At 45.8% G+C, this 19676-nt stretch overlaps 1 protein-coding gene across 2 annotated transcripts in view; it reads left to right on the plus strand.

Annotated features, from left to right (window-relative positions):
• The window catches only part of ZFPM1 (zinc finger protein, FOG family member 1), a 201631-nt gene that overhangs the window by 63872 nt on the left and 118083 nt on the right, over positions 1 to 19676 (plus strand). For both annotated transcript variants that reach the window (XM_036752953.1, XM_036752954.1), the window contains exon 2: positions 14864 to 14992. In XM_036752953.1, coding sequence (XP_036608848.1) covers positions 14864 to 14992 — 129 coding nt within the window. The remainder of the gene's footprint in view (positions 1 to 14863; positions 14993 to 19676) is intronic.

Below are 19676 nucleotides of genomic sequence, written 5' to 3' on the forward strand. Positions count from 1 at the left end.
GGGAAGGGTCGGGCCTTAAGCCATCAGCTCAGATCACTGGCAGAATTCACCGGAGTCTTTACCACGAGGACAACGAGTGAGTTCGCTGAGAGGAAAGCCCTACAGGAAAGGGACAAGACCCCCGGCAGGGAGTCACCGGGCCCTCGGCCATTAACTCTTCGGGACCCGAGGCCAGCCACCTCTTTCTGTTGACCTCATTTTTCTCTTAGGCTAAAAAGAGGGATCTGGACTCAGTGAACCCCAAGGCCTAACCTGCAAAATCAAGGTTTTGATACTCTGCCCTCTCCACCCTCCCCCCGCTTCCTCTTGCCACCCTTCTCTTTCCTTTCTTCCTCCTCAGTGTCTTCCCCCCTTCCCTCCCTTCCTCCTTCTCCTGTCCATTCCAATGTCTGAAATTAGACATACTCTTTCTTGGCTGGAGAAGGCTTCTCCCCATCACCCTCCCTTTCTCTCCTCAACCTCACCTCTCTCTCTTCTCTCCTCTCTCATCTTCCTTGTTCTTCTCTCCCTCCTTCCCTCTGTTGTTCCCTCCTTCTCTCTCTTCTCTGCTCCCTTCTTTTCTCTCTTTCCACCTCCCTCTTTTTCCTTCTTCTTCCCTCTCCCCCTCCCTCTCCTCATCTTCCCCTTTCTTCTCTCTCTCCTTCCTCCCTCTGCCCTCTTTTCTTTGGTTCCCCTTCTCCCTGTCAGCGAAGGTAGGGAATTAGGTGGCCATTTGCTCTGTCCCAATGGCTTCTGCCTCTGAACTCTGAGCTGGTGGGAAAGTTTGAATCTGTTACTATTTTCTGGCTGTTATCGGTCCCCCTTATCTCTTAGCTCTTGTCTGCCGGCCTGCTTTTGGAGAGCCCAGGGTCTCTCTCTTGGCAGACTAGAGGAAAAAAAGACCTTCTCCTCCCCATCCCTTTTCACTTCAGTGGCCAGGCCAGACAGAGTAAGAAAAGGGTTATTGTTCAGATGTTGATAGAAGTCTAATTTGAGCGAAATGATCAAATCATTACCTAGAGAAATAATCCTTTTGCTGACCCTGGGGTGGAGGGAATTACCCTGGCCCTTTCTTCTCCTCCTCCTTTCCCCTCGACTTCTCTTGGGTAGGCCCATCCCCAGGCTCTCTCTCTCATCCTCACCCTTGTCAGGGCTCAGCTTCCCTGGGCACGGGGTGTCTCCTGGGCAGCTATGGGGACCCAGTAAAAGAACAGCACCTGCTGTCTTCCCCAGGCCTCTGCTACTCACCCCACCCCCCCATCTTCAGTCTTCCTTTCCCTTCTCTCCCTCCATACGTACTCCTAGCCCTAATCCCCAGAGCTCATAATGAATGAATGGGCTTCCGAGATCCTAATTAGGTTCCTGGGGAAATGTAGATTGCTAAATAGGGGCCCGTCATTCTTCTCCAAGTGGGTATTTCCAAAATGCACCTGGGATTATTGCTCTCTGTCCCCAGCCTGAAAGCAATGATGTCAGCCCACCAATTTTATTTTCTGGTTCTTTCCTTAAGGTGTCTCTTTAAGAAAAAGGAGGGAGGGAAGATGGAGGAAATTTAGAGACCGCCCCCCCCCCCCCACCCTGCCACCACCCAACCTGGATCTGTGGCTCAGCAGAACTAGGCAGGAAAGGGGAGGAACCCCTAGCTCCAGTCAACGTGGAGTAGGGCTCCGAAAAGCCTGACAGAGCACGTCACTAGCAATGTTAGAGGACATTGGAAACCCGTACTTGCCTGGCTGTGTCCAAGAGAGAATTCTTAGCTGAACAAGGCAGGGTGGTAGAGGGCATCGGCGCCACTCAGGAGGGAAGCCCAAACTGGGGTAAAATAGCTTTGGGAAGTGTTTAACAAGATAAATAAAATACAAATACAACATTGATTGTGTTATATTCTGGTTTTTGAAATCAATATGATTCGTGTAGGATCCGTTTCTATTCGACTTGAACACTGGGCAGTGGAGTGAGTATTGGCCTCAGAGACAGGGAGACCTGGGTTTGTGTGACCCTGGGCAAATCATTCATCATTTCTCAGAGTTTCATAATAACCCTTGTCCTTTCTACCTTGTAGGATTGTTGTGAGAAAGATGCTTTGTCAACCTTTAGAATTATGTAATGAGGAAAAGGAGGAGGCTGTGGTAAGGAGGTGGGGGTAGGATGGTGGGAAGAGCCTGTTTTGTTGTAAAGAGAACTATGTTCCCAGAGTTCCAGAAGTGGGGAAACCCTAAACCTCCCTACTTCTTTCAGGATGACTCTTAAAATGAATAAAAATCTAGCCGTGTGACCCTGGGCAAGTCACTTAACCCCCATTGGCTCAAAAAAAAAAGAATAAAAATTTATTTTCTCTCCCTTTTACCCTGCCCGTTTTAAAAGAAAAAAAAAGTATTATAACAAATACATTGTTTTGCATAGTCATGCAAAGCAAATTCCATCATTGGTCATGTCCAAAAATATACGGCTCATTTTGTACCCTGAGTTTTATCACCTCTCTGTCCAGAGCTGGGCTAGCATGCTAACTCACTGATCGTCTAGAATCCTGCTTGGTTACTGCATTGATCAGAGTTCTTTAGGCTATCAATGTTGTTTGTTTTTACAGCGTTATTGTTGAATATAAATCATTCTCCTGCTTCTGTTCTCTTTATTGCATTAGTCCATTTAAATCTTCCCAGGTTTCACCAATGCCATTCCTTTCATCATTTCTTTATGGCACAGTAGTATTCTATTACATCCATATACCTTAATTTGTTCAATTATTCCCCGGCTGATCAGTATCCTTCCTGGTTTCCTATCTTTGCTACTACTACAAAAAAGCTGCTATAAATAAGTTTGTACTTATGGGTCCTTTTCCTCTTTCCTTGATCTCTTTGAGTGATAGGTCTGGTAATGGGACAAAAGGGGTCTCTGGGTCAAAAGGCACTCACAGTTTGGTTACTTTTGGGGCTTAGTTCCATGTTGCTGAACCAATTTACAGCTCCACCAACAATGCATCAGTGTGCCTGTTTTTTTCAAAGCCTCTCCAGCATTTGTCATTTTCCTTTTTATTGGTCAACTTAAGGCAATTTGGTGGCCATTTTAGGGTCACAGAATATTCAAGCCCCAGGAGCCCTTAGAGATCAGCTACTTTTCGCATCCTTATTTTACAACAGAAGCCTCTGAAGCCCAGAGAAGGGCATCGACTTTTGCCACATGACCAACCAGTAGCAGCAGTAGGAGCAAAACTTGGGTCCTCTGACTTGCCATCTGGTTCGCATCCATTATGTGAAGGTTTTCTCCAAAAATCAAACTAGAGAAGGCTCAGAGAAAGAAAGTAAGGTATAGAATAAGAAAAATTGGCTTCGAATCCTGGCTGTGCCCGTGATTCCCATGTGATTTGGAGGAGCTTATTTCTTAGGCCCGTTTCTCCGTGTTTGAAGGAAAGGATTGCTGAGTTTGGAATAGAAGAACCTGGGTTCAAATCCTGGTCCTGCTGCTCGTTATCTGTATAACTTTGTGGAAGTCCCTTCTTCTCTTGGGGCCTCAGTTTCCCTGTCTGTAAAATGAGGGGGTTGGACAAGATGATCTAAGACTCCCTTTTTGCTATCAGATCTTATAATTCTGATCAATTAGCAATCAAGGGGGATAGCTACTGTACACTTCTCTGTCTAGGGACGGGCTGAAAAAGCCCAGGACTCTTCTGTCTTTAAAGTTGGAAGCTGAGAGGGAAGAAGGCTGATGGCTGCAAACTCATGGCTTGGTAGTAGATATCAAGACATAGCTGACATATATTAGAACTACATTCTCCCCTCCCTCCACCAAGCTACAGAGAGTTATTTCATCTTTCTGGGCCTCAGTTTCTTCATCTGTGAATTGTGGTGAAGCCTGATGAGATGATCCCTTAAGACTCTTCCCAGTGATGGTAGTCCATAATACTATGACTTCTGGGCAAATTTTAGAAAAATTAAAGGAAGTTCCACTTCCCCAATTCATCAGGTAGTAGACCTGGCTTGGAGTTGGTGGGTGGGTTGATTGGAACTCAATACTCTGAAGACTGATTTTATTACCATCCCCCATTTCAAAAAACTAGACCTGTAGTTTTATGAAGTCAAGTCAAACCAAGTCAACCAACAGGTATTAAGCACCTACTGTGTGCCAGGTACCATGCCATATCAGGGCTACAGTGTAGAGAACTCCCTGGGAAGAAATGCCCCCTTGTTATGTTTCTCCAGCATCTCTGTAACTTACAGACTGAGAGTTACCTAGAGTGGCTTGCCCAGGGACCCACAGCCAGTATGGATCAGGGGGGTGGGATTTGAACCCAGATCTTTCTGACTCAGAGGTCAGCCTTCTAAATTGGGTTACCTCTCAACCTCTTTTTTTCAAGTGAGTAAACTGAGATTCAAATAGGTTTAGTGCTAGCTCAGGCTAGAAATAGGAATCAATTCAACAGAGGTTTAGGCAAATTACTGATGATTGAGAGACATAAAGGAAACCACGCTGTTTTGAGGATACCTCTAACCCTCGAGGTTGTCATCGAAGGAAATGGTGAGTATGCGGTGTAGTTAAACCCTCTCACTTCGGGAAATTGAGGCTGACGGAGACAGAATGACTTGCTTGGGCTTCCGTAGCAGTTTAGTAGCAGGGCAGGAGCTGGCACTGTGCCCCTCCAGCAAATATTCCCTTTGGACCATAACTGCTGATGCCACCACCGCTGCCAGTGCCAGTGATGATGATGAGAGTGGCAATGCTCAATGATCTCATGATTCCATCTCTGCTGGTACTCCTGCCTCCACCCCCAATCCCAGCACCTTCCATAGTTTGGTGGAATGTCCTCGATATGAGTGGCGTGAGGAGCCCTGACTTGGGAGTCAGGAGCCTTGGGTTCCAATCCTTCCATCGCCCAGCAGCTGAGTGTGTGAGTGAGTTGTGCTTTGGTTTCCTTCTCAGTGAAATGGGGGTGATGATACTGGCACAGCTCACCTTACAGGGGTGCTGTGGGCAGGGGGAGAGGGAAGAGATGCATTTATCAAGTGCCTACTGCATACCAGGCACTGTGCCAAGCACTGAGAATGCAAATATAAAGAATGAAACAATCCCTATGTGTCAGGTTGGACAGGCATTTGTTAAGCACCTACTATGTGTTAAGCCCTTTGTAAATACCTAATCTGAATCTCACAACTATGAGATTACCCTCAAGGTGTAGGTCCAGTAAACGCACCCATTTTTGTGGCAGTTTACAGCTCACACCCTGCCGTGGTCCCGGTGATGATACAGAGTAGGTCATGCAAGGCTCATGGCTCCCATTTTATAGAATGAGAACGCAAGGGCCTGATCCTAATATAGAAGCCATAAGAGACAAATTAGACCATCACAACCCAAAGAGGGAGGACTGTGACCCAGGCCACAGTGACGAGGGCGCCATTTTTCTGGGCTTGCTGAAAGCCTGGCTCAGTTATCATCCCGTGCACATCCCAGTGGACACCATGGAAGGAGCGCTGAACCAGGAGCTCCTATTCCATTAATTCGCTGTTTGACCTTGGGCGAGTAACTTGGCCTTTCTAAGCCTCAGTTGCTCTATCTGTAAAATGGCAACCACAATCCTTGCCCTACTTCCTGCAGTGGTTTCAAGCACCAAATAAGACAGGGACAGGGAAGTGCTTTAGTGCGTGTGGCTGTATTCGTGGGATTCTCGTCCCTTCCTCCCCCAAGGAAGGGTGCTAGGGACTTAGTCTCACCTGCCTTGTTTCACCAATGAGGAAACCAAGCAAGAGGTCAGTAGGGCTGATGTTTCCTGGGATACCCTTTTGAGCACCTGATCCCCCTCTCCACTTCCCAACGTGATTCCCCCGGTGCCCATGTGGGGTGATGGATGACACAGAACCCTTCATTTCTCATTCACTCCTGGGAACCACCCTGGTTCTCCTCATTTCTCTTCCACTGCATTGTCCTTCCCCAAACCTGTGCAGCATGAGCTCGTTGGGGGAGAGGCTGGGCAGGATTCGGGGAGCTAGGGGCTCTGGGGAAGAACGGTACAGGCGAGGGTCCCCAGGCCAGCAGGGTTAATTTTGTCACCACCATCTGAGATCAATGTGAGTTTTTAACAATCGCAGTAATTTGAAAAAAAAAAAAAGCCAGCCTTGTTATCAAGAAAGGAGAGGGAGAGAGAGAGAGAATAGTTAATCGTCCAAGCGGAGTGTCTTGGAACTGAGCTTTTTGGCTCATCCCCCTCTGTAGAGGCTGTCTTAGTAATTCAGTTTTAAAGCATGAAAAAAGGGAGTTGATGAAATTCCACTATCAGCACTGAACCAATATGCAAAATATCTCGGCCAAAATCAAATAGCTATTATGTTTTCATTTCCATTTCAGCGTATTTGCTTAATGAAGAATAGACAGATCAGGCTGGCAGAGGGAGCCTGCATGGGGTGATAACTGAGCCAGGCTTCCAGCAATCCCAGAGAAACGATGCTCTCGTCACTGCGGCCACAGCCTGCAGCCAGTGAGCTGCTGCTGCTGTCCGGCACCATTCGCTCTCCCAGCCACCACTGGCCTGTAGCCCCAGGAAGCCGAGGAGGCCGAGCGATCTCCTCCTTGGCAGAGAAGAGGTGGCAAGGGGCAAGAACAGGGACCCACATGCATCTGGGAGCTCACTACCCCGTGGTCATTCTTTCATTCAGTAGTCATTTATTAAGGACACAGAGTGACCCATGGTCTCAGTTTCTTCCTTAATAAAATGCTTTGGACTCCACCTACCCTGAGAGATCTCTAAGCTTCCCTCCATCTCCAAATCCTGGGATTTGGAGACTTCAGAGTATGCACCTCAGAGGCTTAGAGTTATCTGGGGTCAGATGGCTTGAATCCAAGACATTTGTCCTATACTGCTTCTGCATTAGTGGAGGGAGCGTCCCCACAATGATTTCCCTGGTCCAATGAAATCGTCGGTCCGGCCCCAATGTCTCACAACACAGTAGAAAGAGTGCTGAACTGGGAAACCCAGATTTAGAACTGGGAAGGGACATTAGGGGACATTTAAGACAACCTTTTTATCTTATATGTAGGTGAAGAAAACAACACTCACAGGTTTCATTACTTGCCCAAGGTCACTTAGCTATTAAGTGGTAAAGCTGGAATTCGAACCCAAGATATCGGACTTCAAATTTAACCCTCTTTTCTCTGATGCCACTTCTGTTAGATTCAAGTACCAGGTCTGAGACTCTGAATGAGCTTGGGCAAGTCAATAAACCTCTCTGTGCCTCGGTTTCCTCACCTCCAAAATGGGAAATTAATACTTTCACTACCTACTTCGCTGGGTTATTAAGAGGAAAGAGCTTTGTAAGCCTTAAAATTCAGAAATAGGAAATACTGCAACTATGGAATCATTGGCTGTTGATTACTATGATTTTATGATCTTCCCATGTGTCCTATAGATCAAAGGGAATTGGGGAGGGAGAAAGGGGATAGAAAACATGATGGAAAAGTTTTGGTCCAAAGGAAAGCTCACATGTGAATTGCCGTCTTCAGATATGTTCAGGGCTATCTTATGGAAGAGGGTTTTAGACTTCCGCTTGTTCTAAAGGGCAGAGCAGTGGGTGTAAATTATTGTTTTTCAGTTGTGTCCAATGCTTTGAGGGTCCATTTGGGGTTTTCTTGGCAAAGATTCTGTAGTACTTTGCCATTTCCTTCTCCAGCTCATTTTACAGATGAGGAAACTGAGACAAACAGAGTTAAGTGACTTGTCCAGGGCCATACAGCTAGTAAATGTCTGAGGCTGGATTTGAACTCATGCAGATGAGTCTTTCTGGTTCCAAGCCCTGTGCTCTATCCATTGTGCCACCTAGATGTAGATTACAGGGAGGCAAATTTTGGTTCAGTGTAGGTAAGAACCTCCTAACATGAGCATTTCTGTTTAAGAGCAGTGAGTTGCCTTGGGTGGTAGTAGTTTCTCCATCAGTGAGATATTTAACCAGGGGTTAAAAGACTGGGGAAGAACAGAATTTCATTGTTGGAAGGGTGCGACCCCGTTGGACATCTAGTCCAGTTGACCACACATGATTGTAGAGGAAATCCTTTTTCAGGTTTGGAAGTCTTCAAAATTAGAGATCTTCAGTGAGAGGGAACCCGTTATGTTCTGATGCCCTGAGGTCTACGTTTAGAGAACTGTTAGGAATTCTGTTAGGGTTTCCCCCTCTTATATCAAGCCTGAACTATCCTCTTTATCACCTTTTTATGTGTTGCTTCTGAAAATGAGAAGAGACTCATGTTTCAAGGCAGGGCTTGGTCTAGATCAGACGTATCATACAGGCTGGTGCAAAACTTGAGAAGGCCACCTAAACCAGATGAAAATGTCTGACAAAATAAGTAAAAACACAATACAACATAGATAATGTTAGTTTGTGGTTTTCCAGGTCAATATGGGGCCTAGTTTCTGTTTGACTTTGACAAGTCGAGATGATCTCTGAGGTTCTTTCTACCCATAAAACTCGTCATTGGGGTTGCCCTAGTCTGAAGACTAGAATCGTACCTTCAAGAAAGGTTTAGATACATTTCTAAATGACTGACCCAAAAAGGGGCCTGGGGATTGTTAGGATGTTCATGTCCTTCATGCTAGAGCTTGGCATCAGGGTAGACACTTCTCCAGAAGACCCTCCTTGAGTCAGAGCCCTTGATTTAAAGGAGAATCAGATGGGGCCAGAATGGCTGTTCTCAGATCCTGGTGAGTTCTGTCCATCATGCTGTGGAGGGGGTAGACATTTCACTATGCACTACTCATTAAAGCCCCTTTCTGTGATTTTATGAACCTATGACTTAACCTCTACATTTGCTGTGTTACCTTCTTTGTTTCCTTGAAGTATCCTAGAGCAGGAAGACTGGGAGCCAATGCTCCCAGTAGAAGTGATCACCTCTCAGTGAGCTCAGCCCCAAGGAAGCCTAACCAGGAGGGATTGTGAAGGAGAGCTCAGAATTCTCTGGTCACCATGGTGGCTCAAGGCCTAGGATAGTGATGCTGACTCATACTAATTCAAGTCTTATAAAATGCTTTCCTTGTGAAACTCCTGAAAGGTAGGAACTATCTTCAGTTTACAGATGAGAAGGCTGAGGCTCAGAGGTAAAATGACTTGTCCAAAGTCACAGTTAGTAAATAGGAGACTCAAAACTTGAACCCAGGGCTCTGGACTCCAGATCCAATGTCCTTCCTATCTGCCTCATCAGTGGTGTCAAACTCAAATAGAAACAGATCCCTGGGCTGCATACTGACTTAGAAAACCCTAAATTCACATGAGATAGTGTGGTGGTGGTGGTGGTGGTGGTGGTGGTGGTGGTGGTGGTGGTGGTGGTGGCGGCAGCAGCAGCAGCAGCGGCTGAGTCATTTCAGTGATGCCCAACTCTTTGTGACCCCATTTGGGGTTTTCTTGGCAAAGATAATAGAGTGGTTTGCCATTTCCATCTCCAGGTCACTTTACAGATGAGGAAACTCAGGTAAAAAGGGTTAAGTGACTTGTCTAGGGTCATATAGCTAGTAAGTGTCTGATACTGGAGTAGTTTGCCATTTCTTTTTACAGCCCATTTTACAGGTGAGGAAACTGAGGCAAACAGGGTACTCAGCATTCTGTCCACTGCACTCTATCTTTAATCTTTCGTTAGACACATTTTAGTCTGATTCAGGCTGTGTTTTGATGGCATCTCTGCTCTTCCCATGCTGTCTTGATCATGATTGAGTCCACAGTTGAGTGGTGTTGGCTTTAGTTTCTGTGTCGAGTGGGAGGTGAACTCCCTGTCTCTGGAGGTATTCAAGAAAAGCTTGAATGACCAGGGGTCTAGGATGCCAAAGAAGGAATTTGTTAATACTTAGGTAAGAACTGGACTAGGTGGAGCCTGAGGTCCTATCCAGCTCTCTGAGTCTGAAGGGTGAACCAGAGTGAATCTCCTCTGTGCTGTTGGTGGGAAGGAGTCCATTCATAACTTAAGATGACCCTTGTCTATTGGGGCAGCATGAGAAGTTATTAAGAACCTTCCTCCCCAAATGTTTGCTGAGAATGACCAGGCTGAAGAGGAGGTGGGGCTAACCCACTTAGGAAAAACATAGAATACTGAGCTAACGGCCAGTGCGAGGAGCTGGGGCTAGGGGGAGTGGGTGGTAGGGTGGTTCATGAGTTTCAGTAATAAGCTTTCCCATTTGGAGAAAAAAAAAATGACCTGTAGGTAGTCCGCTCACTGTGATTTCCCAGTGAGGTAGATAGTGGGATGGCTTTATTCTGCGTGTGTGTGTGCTCGTGTGCCCGCACACACGCATGAGAGAGAGAGAGAGACAGAGATAGAGAGACAGAGACAGAAACAGGAAAAAAAACTGCATCGGGAAACCGGAGTTTACCCGAGCTGAAACAGAATGGGGAAATTCAAGTTAGAACTCTCATCGAGTGTCTCCAAAAGGATTTGGGGGTAGAAAATTGAGCTGCCGGCAGGTGGAACGTAGTTGGGACTGTGGGGAGAAGGCAGAGGCTATGTTCCTAAATGTCCCTAGCCTTGCTCAGCATCCTTGGGAGCAGAGGAAAAGGCACAAGATGGGACCTGGCAGCAAAACTCCCAATCTACTTAAGAATCCTAAAGGATTGGGGGTAAGGAGCTAGAGGGTGGGGGCCAAGGGAGACTGAGAGGCTGAGCAGGTACCCAGGTGGGATTTGGGTGGGGAGGGAGCCCAGCTGGGCCTGGTGGCCAGAGATGTAAGATGGGTCAGGGGGGCAGGGAGATCCAGGAGCAAGGACCCCACCCCTCTTTGCTGGGGGTCGGGGAGAGGGCCTGGGAGAAGAAAGCCAGTTAATTTTATCAGTCAGCCAAGAGCTGAGAAGGCGTGAAGGAAGAAATTAGCCTAACGATGTTTCATTTGCGGAGAGAGAAACGATTTGTTAGGTGGTGATTGTTTCTGGGCATTATCAGAGTCTTTTTAATTGTGCTGGAACTGAAATTAGCAGAATTAGAATAAATTGCCTTTCCTTCTCGGGCAGCCTCTTTCTTCACGGTTATTGTTGTCTGCTTTGTGTAGATTATAGGGCCCTTTGTTCTCCCCCGTAAATATCCATGCCTGGAGTCAGAGAGCAGCTGAGGTCTGGAGACATTTTTACTGTGTGGCTTTTTCTCTCTCTCTCCTTCCCGGCCAGCCTCCTGCCCACCCCTGCCGTTCATTCTCCAGCTGCATTTCTAAGATCATAGCCATAAGATAGGGCTGCTATAATTAGGGATCTTCCAGTCTAGCTGCCTCATTTTTACAGACGAGGAAACTGAGACTCAGAGAACTGAGCCACTTCCCAAGGTGATCCCCCAGAGTAAGGGGCCTTCATAGAGGCTGGCAAATCCTCTCCGCTGGAATTAGCGCCACCGCCACTCTCCACAGGGTTGAACCTTTCAGAATGGCTCAACACGATGGTCTATCTACCTAGCAGCCCCACAGCATGGCCATTCTTCCTGAGAATGCAGCCTGCATTTCCATTGCACTCTAAAGTTTACCAAACATTTTGTCTTTGAGTCTTGGGGTTTTTTCTGAGTTACGGGCTGAATTTCCAATAAAATCCAGGAGGCCTGGTTTCTAAACCTTCTCTTCTAGACTTTGTCCATCGTGGATCCCTCTCCCTTTTGTTGGTTGATGAGTTGGGGGATGGGGGAATGGCAAAGCCTTCTGGGAAAGTAACCTGCAAATGAGCACAACTCAACTTGTCATGTTTACCATCAACTAATTAATTCCTTCTCAGCTTCATGCCTGTAATTTGGGTAGAGGCCAGCAGGTGAATGGTGGTTGTCTATTGTCTATAACCAGCCTCCGTAGGCAGACCCAGACCTGCATTGGCAGTTGTGGGATCCAAGGCATCCCAAGAGGAAACTGTAATCAACACCTTTAGGGGTGGCCTTGCAAATGCATCCATCATGTGGGCATGCGGCTTTCTTTGGAGTCCTCTCGGCCTTCCTTCTTTCTTCTGTTGTTACAGGGAAATTTATTTGAAGGGAGGAATAAAAAAATTAGACATGTTTGTCAGTGGGGGAGGAAGTCTTGACTGGTCAAGGAACTGATATGGAAAACCAATGAGGGACCCTAGTATGACACAGCCTGGCATCCTTACATGCATTTATCTCTAGTTTCTAGATCTGCATTTATCTCTAGTTTCCTCATTGGGCCAAGTGGAACGGACATTGTCCTCTCTTCCTGGGATAGAGCTGGGCAGGTGCTGTCTTTCCCATGAGCTCCCTTGCTACCTTTCCTGGGCCATCAGGGGAGCAGAGATTCCCTCTGAGACTGCCTTCTACAAAGCAGATAATTATTATTCTCTGCAGAACTCGGCATTGTTACCACTTGTTACTGTTAATAATAATTCCTGCTTTGCTCTTTGCTCCAAGGAGCTGCAGGCACTTCTCGGAGAAGTATTGTTATTCCTGTCTTGCCGCAAATTAAGGTGGAAAAAAGAGAGGGAGGGGAAAAGGATGCTTAGGGAGGAAGTGATTCGCCCCAGGGGGCTATACTTGCTGCCTGGGTCCACACTGGGGAACAAAAGCAGTTTCACCCTAAGGAAAATTCTATACCCCAGACACCTTCCTTGGCCTTCATAGTCTTATGTAACTTAACATCCTTAACTGAGATGACTGACTTTTCATTCCATTGGCACTGTACAGTTCGTGCTTACAGACTGGTGTTCCACAGTGTTTTCAGCTCTGACACACTTCCAAATTTGTTGGAGTGCACCAGGAACATTCTCCAGTCACCTACTCATTAATATTACCAGTCCTCCTTCCATACTACTTAACTCTCACCTCCTTATAGTCACACACATGCATAGTTGCAACTAGTATTCAAAATGATTAATATCCAACATTAGCCAACAAATGTCCAACATCACCCAGTGCAAGAATGATCTGTTTGAACACACACAAGAAAAACCACTCTTTTCTTAAGGTGGGAGCTGTTGAATTTACCAGGTAAATCAGGAAAAAAATAATCATGAAATTGATAACTTAATCACCCCTTAAGCGAGTGGTTTATATGCACATTGAACACTAGATAATGCTTTGGACAAATGCTGGAGATTAGCCCGATATTAATTATTAAATTGGGCACAGAGCATCATAAAATCATTAAATATTAGCTCTAGGAAGGATGTGAAAGGACGGCAGATTTAACCTGGATTATCTTCCTTTTTATGCATACCATAACATGGTCCTGAGCTATTCATTCATTGTCCTCTCCCTACCAAAGCTACGGCCGCTTCCAGTCCCCAGCCCAGTGGAGAAGCAGCAGTCCGAAATGGGGACTTTCGGGATGTTGGGACACAGTCCATAGGGTGGGATCAGATGACCTCTGACATCTCTTTCAGCTCCAAAGCCAATGATCTTTACCACCTCCTCACTGAAACAGTCGGCCTATATACAAGGCAGCAAGCACCTTGTGTTTGTAGTCTAGGAATATATGTATCTGACACATTTTTAGATGTGGCCAATGTGGGAATTTGTCTTGCATATTTGTCACAATGGTTCTGTGTTTCCTTTTTCGTTCTTTTTCAGTGGGAGAGAGGGGGTGAGAAAAAAATGCATACTTGCTAATTGAAATAAGAAAGAAAAATATATGTATGTATATATACATATATATGTATATGTGGGTGTATATATGTGCATATATGTGTGTGTGTGTGTGTGTGTGTCTGTGTGTGTGTTTGTGTTTAAGGTTAAGACCTGTGAGTTGTTGTACTTGTCCACAGCCTGGACCTGCTCTGGGGCCCTTCTAAGTAGCTTAGATCTCTCCAGGGGTTTAGAACTTACTCCCCTTCCCCATTCTCCTGACCCTTCTGCATGCTGGAGGCCAGTCTCCACTCCTACTCAGTTCCTGAGGCCAGGATTGCCTTGGGGAGTTGTTAGATGAGCTTAGAGAACCGCAGGATGGTTATTAACCAGCCAGGCCCCTTCTCTGTGGTGCATTTGATGGAATTTTACACTTGGTGTCAGGCAGACCCAGGTTCGAATCCTCTTTCGAACACTTAGACAAGTCATTTAAATTCTTTGGGCCTCAATAATCTCATCTGAAAAACGGGAATGATATCACCTCACCTACAACCTCCCCTGAGACAAGAGAGGGTGATGTATGTTGTCTGCTATTGCTATCACTTCCTCCACCCCCACCTCCTTAGCCTTTGACAAATTCAACAAAGGGCCCTCGAGAGATATCCTAGTTCTCTTCTGTAACCTGTGATGACTGCTCTGCCATCTACAGACTGATCTAAACCTTTGTCCAGTCTGTGCCTGTTTCCTTTAATTTCTGCTCTTGTATCCCCATCACCTAATACAGTGTCTGGCACACAGTCAGCTCTTAAATAAATGACTAGTGATTGATTTTTCAGCCTGGGCCTCTTGGAGGCAAAAGTTCCATCAGTTCTTATGAGGAGGAGCCTTAGACACCATCTATCTAGCCCATGCTCTTTATTTTACAAATAGGGAAACTGAGATCATCAGAGAAGCAGTGACTAGTCCAAAGTCATACACGTAGTTAATAGCAGAGATAGAATTCGAACACAGATCTAATGCCTCTCAATCTGGTGCTCTCCCCACTATGCTATACTGCCTGATAAAGAAACACTTCTCATTATTTGTGCTAAGTGATTGCTTTGATTGGGTTTTAGCTGGGAGGGCATCAGGCATTCTAGGGATCAGGAGTCAGTTGGGATGTCTTCTCCTTCCCGTGAGTTTTAACTACATCTTGTGTCAGCACTGTTCTTTCCGGACCAAAAAGGCCCAGTCTTCGTGGTCTATTCTTTTGCCCAGTTTTCATGTTGGAACAGAGGCTACCGCGGTGATGCCAGGTGTGAGAATGAGTGACACTGGGTTGGTGTTGGGTATGGGCCATTTGGAACGCTGCAGCTGCATGAGTACCATATTGGTTTTCTTTTTAAAGGTTCTCTTGGTGACATGGAGGAAGGAGAAGACAATCAGGCCGAGGATGCCAGCCAATCAGAGAGAGAGGGAGGAGCTTCAGATCCTGAGGCCTCAGGAGAGTGTGAACCCTTGAGCCCTCCCTGCAGCGGTAAGTTGCAGCCCCCTTCTCTCCCCACCTAAGATTGGGCCAGTCCTTGTCCAGCGTATCCTCAGGAAATAGAAGTGGATCCAAAAGGGCTTCGACAGCACCTCTCAAAGTGTGCTCCAAGGACCCCTGGGAGTCCCGAGGACCCTTTCAGGGGGGCCTAGGGGTCAAAACTATTTTCACAATAATAGAAAGTTGTTATTTGCCTATTAAGCCACTCTTTTTCCAACTACATATCTGTGTAAATCCAGGTTTTCTTCATATGCTTCAACTAAAACTACCTATTGTAAAGATTAGATGGATGCAGAAGCAGATATGAGAATCCAGCTGTCTTCTATTAAGATAGACATTAAAGAGATATGCAAAAATATGTGAAATGATGCTATTCTTCTCGCTTAATTTTTCTTGTTTTGGAAAATATAGCTATTTTTTCATAAAAGCGTTATTTATGCTAATATGTAATTAATTTAATGTTATTTTAAAATAATTTTTAAAAAATTATCCATTTCAATTTCTACTGTAGTAAATATTGATAAATATAACCAGGGGTGTACTGGTAAATGGCTTTCCAAAAAGCAATGTATACATGGCCCACTTTTCAGTCAAATTGGCCTTGTTCCCATTTTTTCCACCGCTCTTGGATTCTAGACAGTCAACACAATAACAGATTTGTTCCTCTTAGGAGCGGGATGAGTTAACTCCAACACATCCCTGTATATAACCCACAGAAACAAAGGCTCATTGGGGTCCTCTATCATTTTTAAGAGTGTATAGGGTCCAGAGGCCCCAGAAGGCAGAGAGAATGTCTGGCTCTGAGGATCATTAGTTGTTTGAGCTGGGAAGGGCTTTTGTACGCTTTCTTGTCCCATCTTTCTCTGTGCTTTCATTGGCATGGGGAGCTCCCATAGAGGAACCTTCCTTACCTATGTAGATGGCGGCCTCTGTAATTTAGATTTAGGACTTGGAAACACAGAGGTTGAGTGACTTGCCCAAGGTCACAGAGCCAATATGTGTCAGAGTCAGGATTTGAACTGCGGTTTTCTTGAGGCTGACCAGCTTGCTACAAGGGTGTTGAGGACTGGGGGAGGTGGAGGCTTCATTTAAACCCGACAATTAGGGAGGCCAGTACTAGAAGCTGTGGCCCCCAATAATGTACTCCTGTCCTGTGCCATGATTTGTCCAAGAGGAAAACAGGGATGCTCACTGGAGGCATTAGGGGCCCTGGTTAGTTACCGCTGAGTTCCGGCCTAGTAATGTAGGAGGTGGTAATCAGTTGGCGTTTCTTCCTTCCTTTCTCCCACATAAAGGACCTTTGAGTCCCTCCCATCCATATTGGCCATTAGGCATGGGGCCAAGTTGCTGGCACCTTGGAGGTTAATTGGAATTTATCCCCCTGTGCCCGGCCCATGAGCTCTTAATTAATTACCCATAAGGGACTTTTCGTTACAACCACCTGCCATGGGAGTCTAGTCTGGAGAGCTTTAGTGGCTGAGAAAAGAGGAAGCCCAAAACCTAGGTGGACCCATCAGTCCTTCACCTTCCCTCTAGTTTAGGCCACTGGCACCACCCACTAAAGATGAACTTTCCTCATCAGGAGGGATAGCTGGGGCTATTCCTGTGTCCCTGGGCCTGCCTCCCTCCCTCAGTCTCAACCATTTCCCATCTGTAAGAGCCCTCTCGTTCATTCAAGGTGATTCAGGAACAAGGAGCCCTTTCCAAACCTGGCTCCATTTGCCTTGGAGCCCTTCTCCAAGAGATTCTTCAGCTCCTCTTTGAGGATGGTAACTACCCTTAGAATCTAGAACCTCTAGGTCCGCAGACTAAACTGATCTGAGAATTGGCCTCTCCCCTGCTGGAAGCACCAGATCCCGGGGCGGCTGGGATATTGTAGGAAGAGAACCAGACTCCTCCTCATTGCCCCAGACCTCAGGACACTCCTTTTATTCAAAAGAGAGGATTTGCTGATCGAGGCATGGTGGAGGCAGACCTGGCTGGCCTTGGAGTCAGGAAAGACTGTTTTGGAAGCAATATGGAGTCATTGAAAATTTTTAAGTAGCATAGTCTTCCTACTAATTCACTCTATGACCTTACTTCAACATAATTTGATTCAATTCAGTAAACATTTATTAAACTCCTACTTTGTATCAGGTACCGTGCTAAGTGCTGGAAGCCTCGGGGAAGCCACTTTCTCTTCTCTGGGTCTCAGTTTCCTGATCTGTAAGATGGGAGTGTTCATAAGGTTTTAGATTGGCGAAGAATATTAGAGATCTTTGGAGGAACTTGTTGAGAATTCACTACCAAGGTCCAGGGGTTGCTTACATGGCTTCTTCTCTCCTGACCATTAGTTTTGCCTTAAAACCGCAGTTAGTGAGCATTTCAAGAGACCTGAGGGATCATCTCATTCCACAGATGAGGGCAACCAAGGCCCAGACTTGTCCAGGATCACAAAGAGAGGTTAATAGTAGAGCCAGGACTTGGACCCATGGTCTTCTGACTTCCTCCACTGGGCCATTCATTAGGGGAAGCCAGATGGAACCGTGGAGAGAGCCCTAGACTTAGACTGAGGAAAACTTGGGTTCAAATCCAGCCTCGGACACACACTAGCCGTGCGACCCTGGTCAAGTCACTTAACCTCTGTCTGACTCAGTTTTCTCAACTTAAAATAGGGATATAACCTGCCTTGTTTTTGAAGATCAAATGAGATCTTTGTAAAAAGCGCTTAGCACAGTGCTTGGCACATAGTAGGAACTTTATAAATGCTTATTCCATTCTCTCTCCCACCATTCTACATTTAACTGTGCCAGCTTGTGTAGGTCTAGGATATGCCTAATCTGTTAGATGTGGGCTGCTGCCCCATGGAAGGGTGAGGGCTCCGGAGGAAGAGTGACACCCCTCTCTCCCAGGTAGAAGCCATTATAGAAAGTGGCATAGGGACATCATCAGAGCTGGTTTTCATCAGGTTCTGTTGGTAGACATGCTGAGGTTAGAGCCGGGAAGGAGGGAGGAGAGAAGGCTGGGACCTTGCACCCAGGGGTGCACAGTCATCAGCTATTAATTAATGTGGCCTCAGCGGCCCCAATCCATTTCATTCTTCAGCCTCACGCACAGTGGTCTGCCCACCGATTGTTTCTTCCTCTTCAGCTGTGGCTGAACACACAGGGCGTGGAGAACTGGGGATTTCCAGGCGGACCCATTTGCCCCAGGAAAGGGAGAGAGTCATAGAGCCCAGGGAAAGTAGTTCCAGCCTTCTCTGATGGGAACCTTGGCCCCTGGCTTTTTAAAGTAATGAGGCCGATACTGGTTATGAGGATCACGTTTACAGAATGCTTCAAAGTTTGCAGACCACTTTGACCAATGTCATAGCATGTCATCCTCCCAGCAACTCTTGGGAAGTGATGCTATTACTAACCCTGTTTTACACATGAAGAAACTGAAGCAGATAGCGGTTGAGTCCCTGGTTCAGGATCATATAGCTAGTAAGTTCTGAAGCAAGATTTGAATTTGGGTCTTCTTGATTCCACTTCTCTTAGCATTTTATGGATGCCTTTAGATATATTCATTTTCCCCTCCCCTCCAAAGAAACCCTCTTTTTTGACCAAAAAAAAAAAAAACAACAATTAAACAAAATATCTGATATGGGGACCCCAGCCAGTAATGTATATAGTATTTTGTCCAAATAGCCCCCCACTTCAGAGATATGTTTCATTATCTATTCTCCATGACTTTTGTTGGTCAAAAATTTGGCTTCTTTTTAGTGACCTTTCTGTTAATATCGTTGTAGGCACTGAGAATATTGTTGGCTCCTTCTTTAAAACACATGGACCAATGTCTTTGGTTCTTACGTCACCTTCATTTTGAATATATCCCAGCCGTCTTCCTTTTCTAGGGAGTCTTCCCTTGGAACAAAGAGGAAAAAAGAAAGAGGAAAAAAACAATTTAGCATACCGTCATCTGAGTGACAATGTACTCAGCACTCCACACCCAGAGCCCCACGCCTCTCCAAAGAAGAGGGGGTGGGGGGGGTGCTATTTTCTCAATTTTTCTCCAAGGGCCTCTGATTTTTCATTTTGGTTCACTTCGATTTAAATAATTATTGATATCATTTGCTCTTGCATCGCATTGCCCTCATTTCTCAATATATTCCCATTCCCCCTCCCGGAGAATAAAATAAAAGAATAAAAAAAGTAGGGGGAAGGGAGGAGAATAGTTTAACAAAACTAACCAACTAACTTAACAAAACTCACTAGTAAGACTAGTATAACTAACTAGTGGTTCCACAATTAGGAGGTGGATTCTCAGACACTTTCTAGGTATATGACCTTAGGAAAATCGCTTAACCCTCTGCCTCAGTTTACTCCTCTGTAAAAACGGGGACAATAACAGCACCTGCCTCCCCTGGTTGTTGTGCAGATTGAATGAAATGATTCTGGTAAAGTGCTTTCCAAAAGCACAGAGGGCTATATAAAAGCTAGCTATCATCCCCACCTTGTCTCATCTCTTCTTTGCCACCAAAGTCAGTCTTCATAATTTCCCAGCACTCTGTATTGATTTTGCGGTTGTCATGGACATCCTTTCCACTTGTGCTGTTAAACTCACAGAATCTATATTTCCTGGCGTGGCTTCTTCCACTTTGGGTCTTCCCGTGCGTCCTCTGTGTTCTTCAGATACATCGTTTTCATAAAAGTGT

This window comes from Trichosurus vulpecula, chromosome 3 (genome assembly GCF_011100635.1).
Source record: "Trichosurus vulpecula isolate mTriVul1 chromosome 3, mTriVul1.pri, whole genome shotgun sequence".
NCBI classification, from domain to species: Eukaryota; Metazoa; Chordata; class Mammalia; order Diprotodontia; family Phalangeridae; genus Trichosurus; species Trichosurus vulpecula.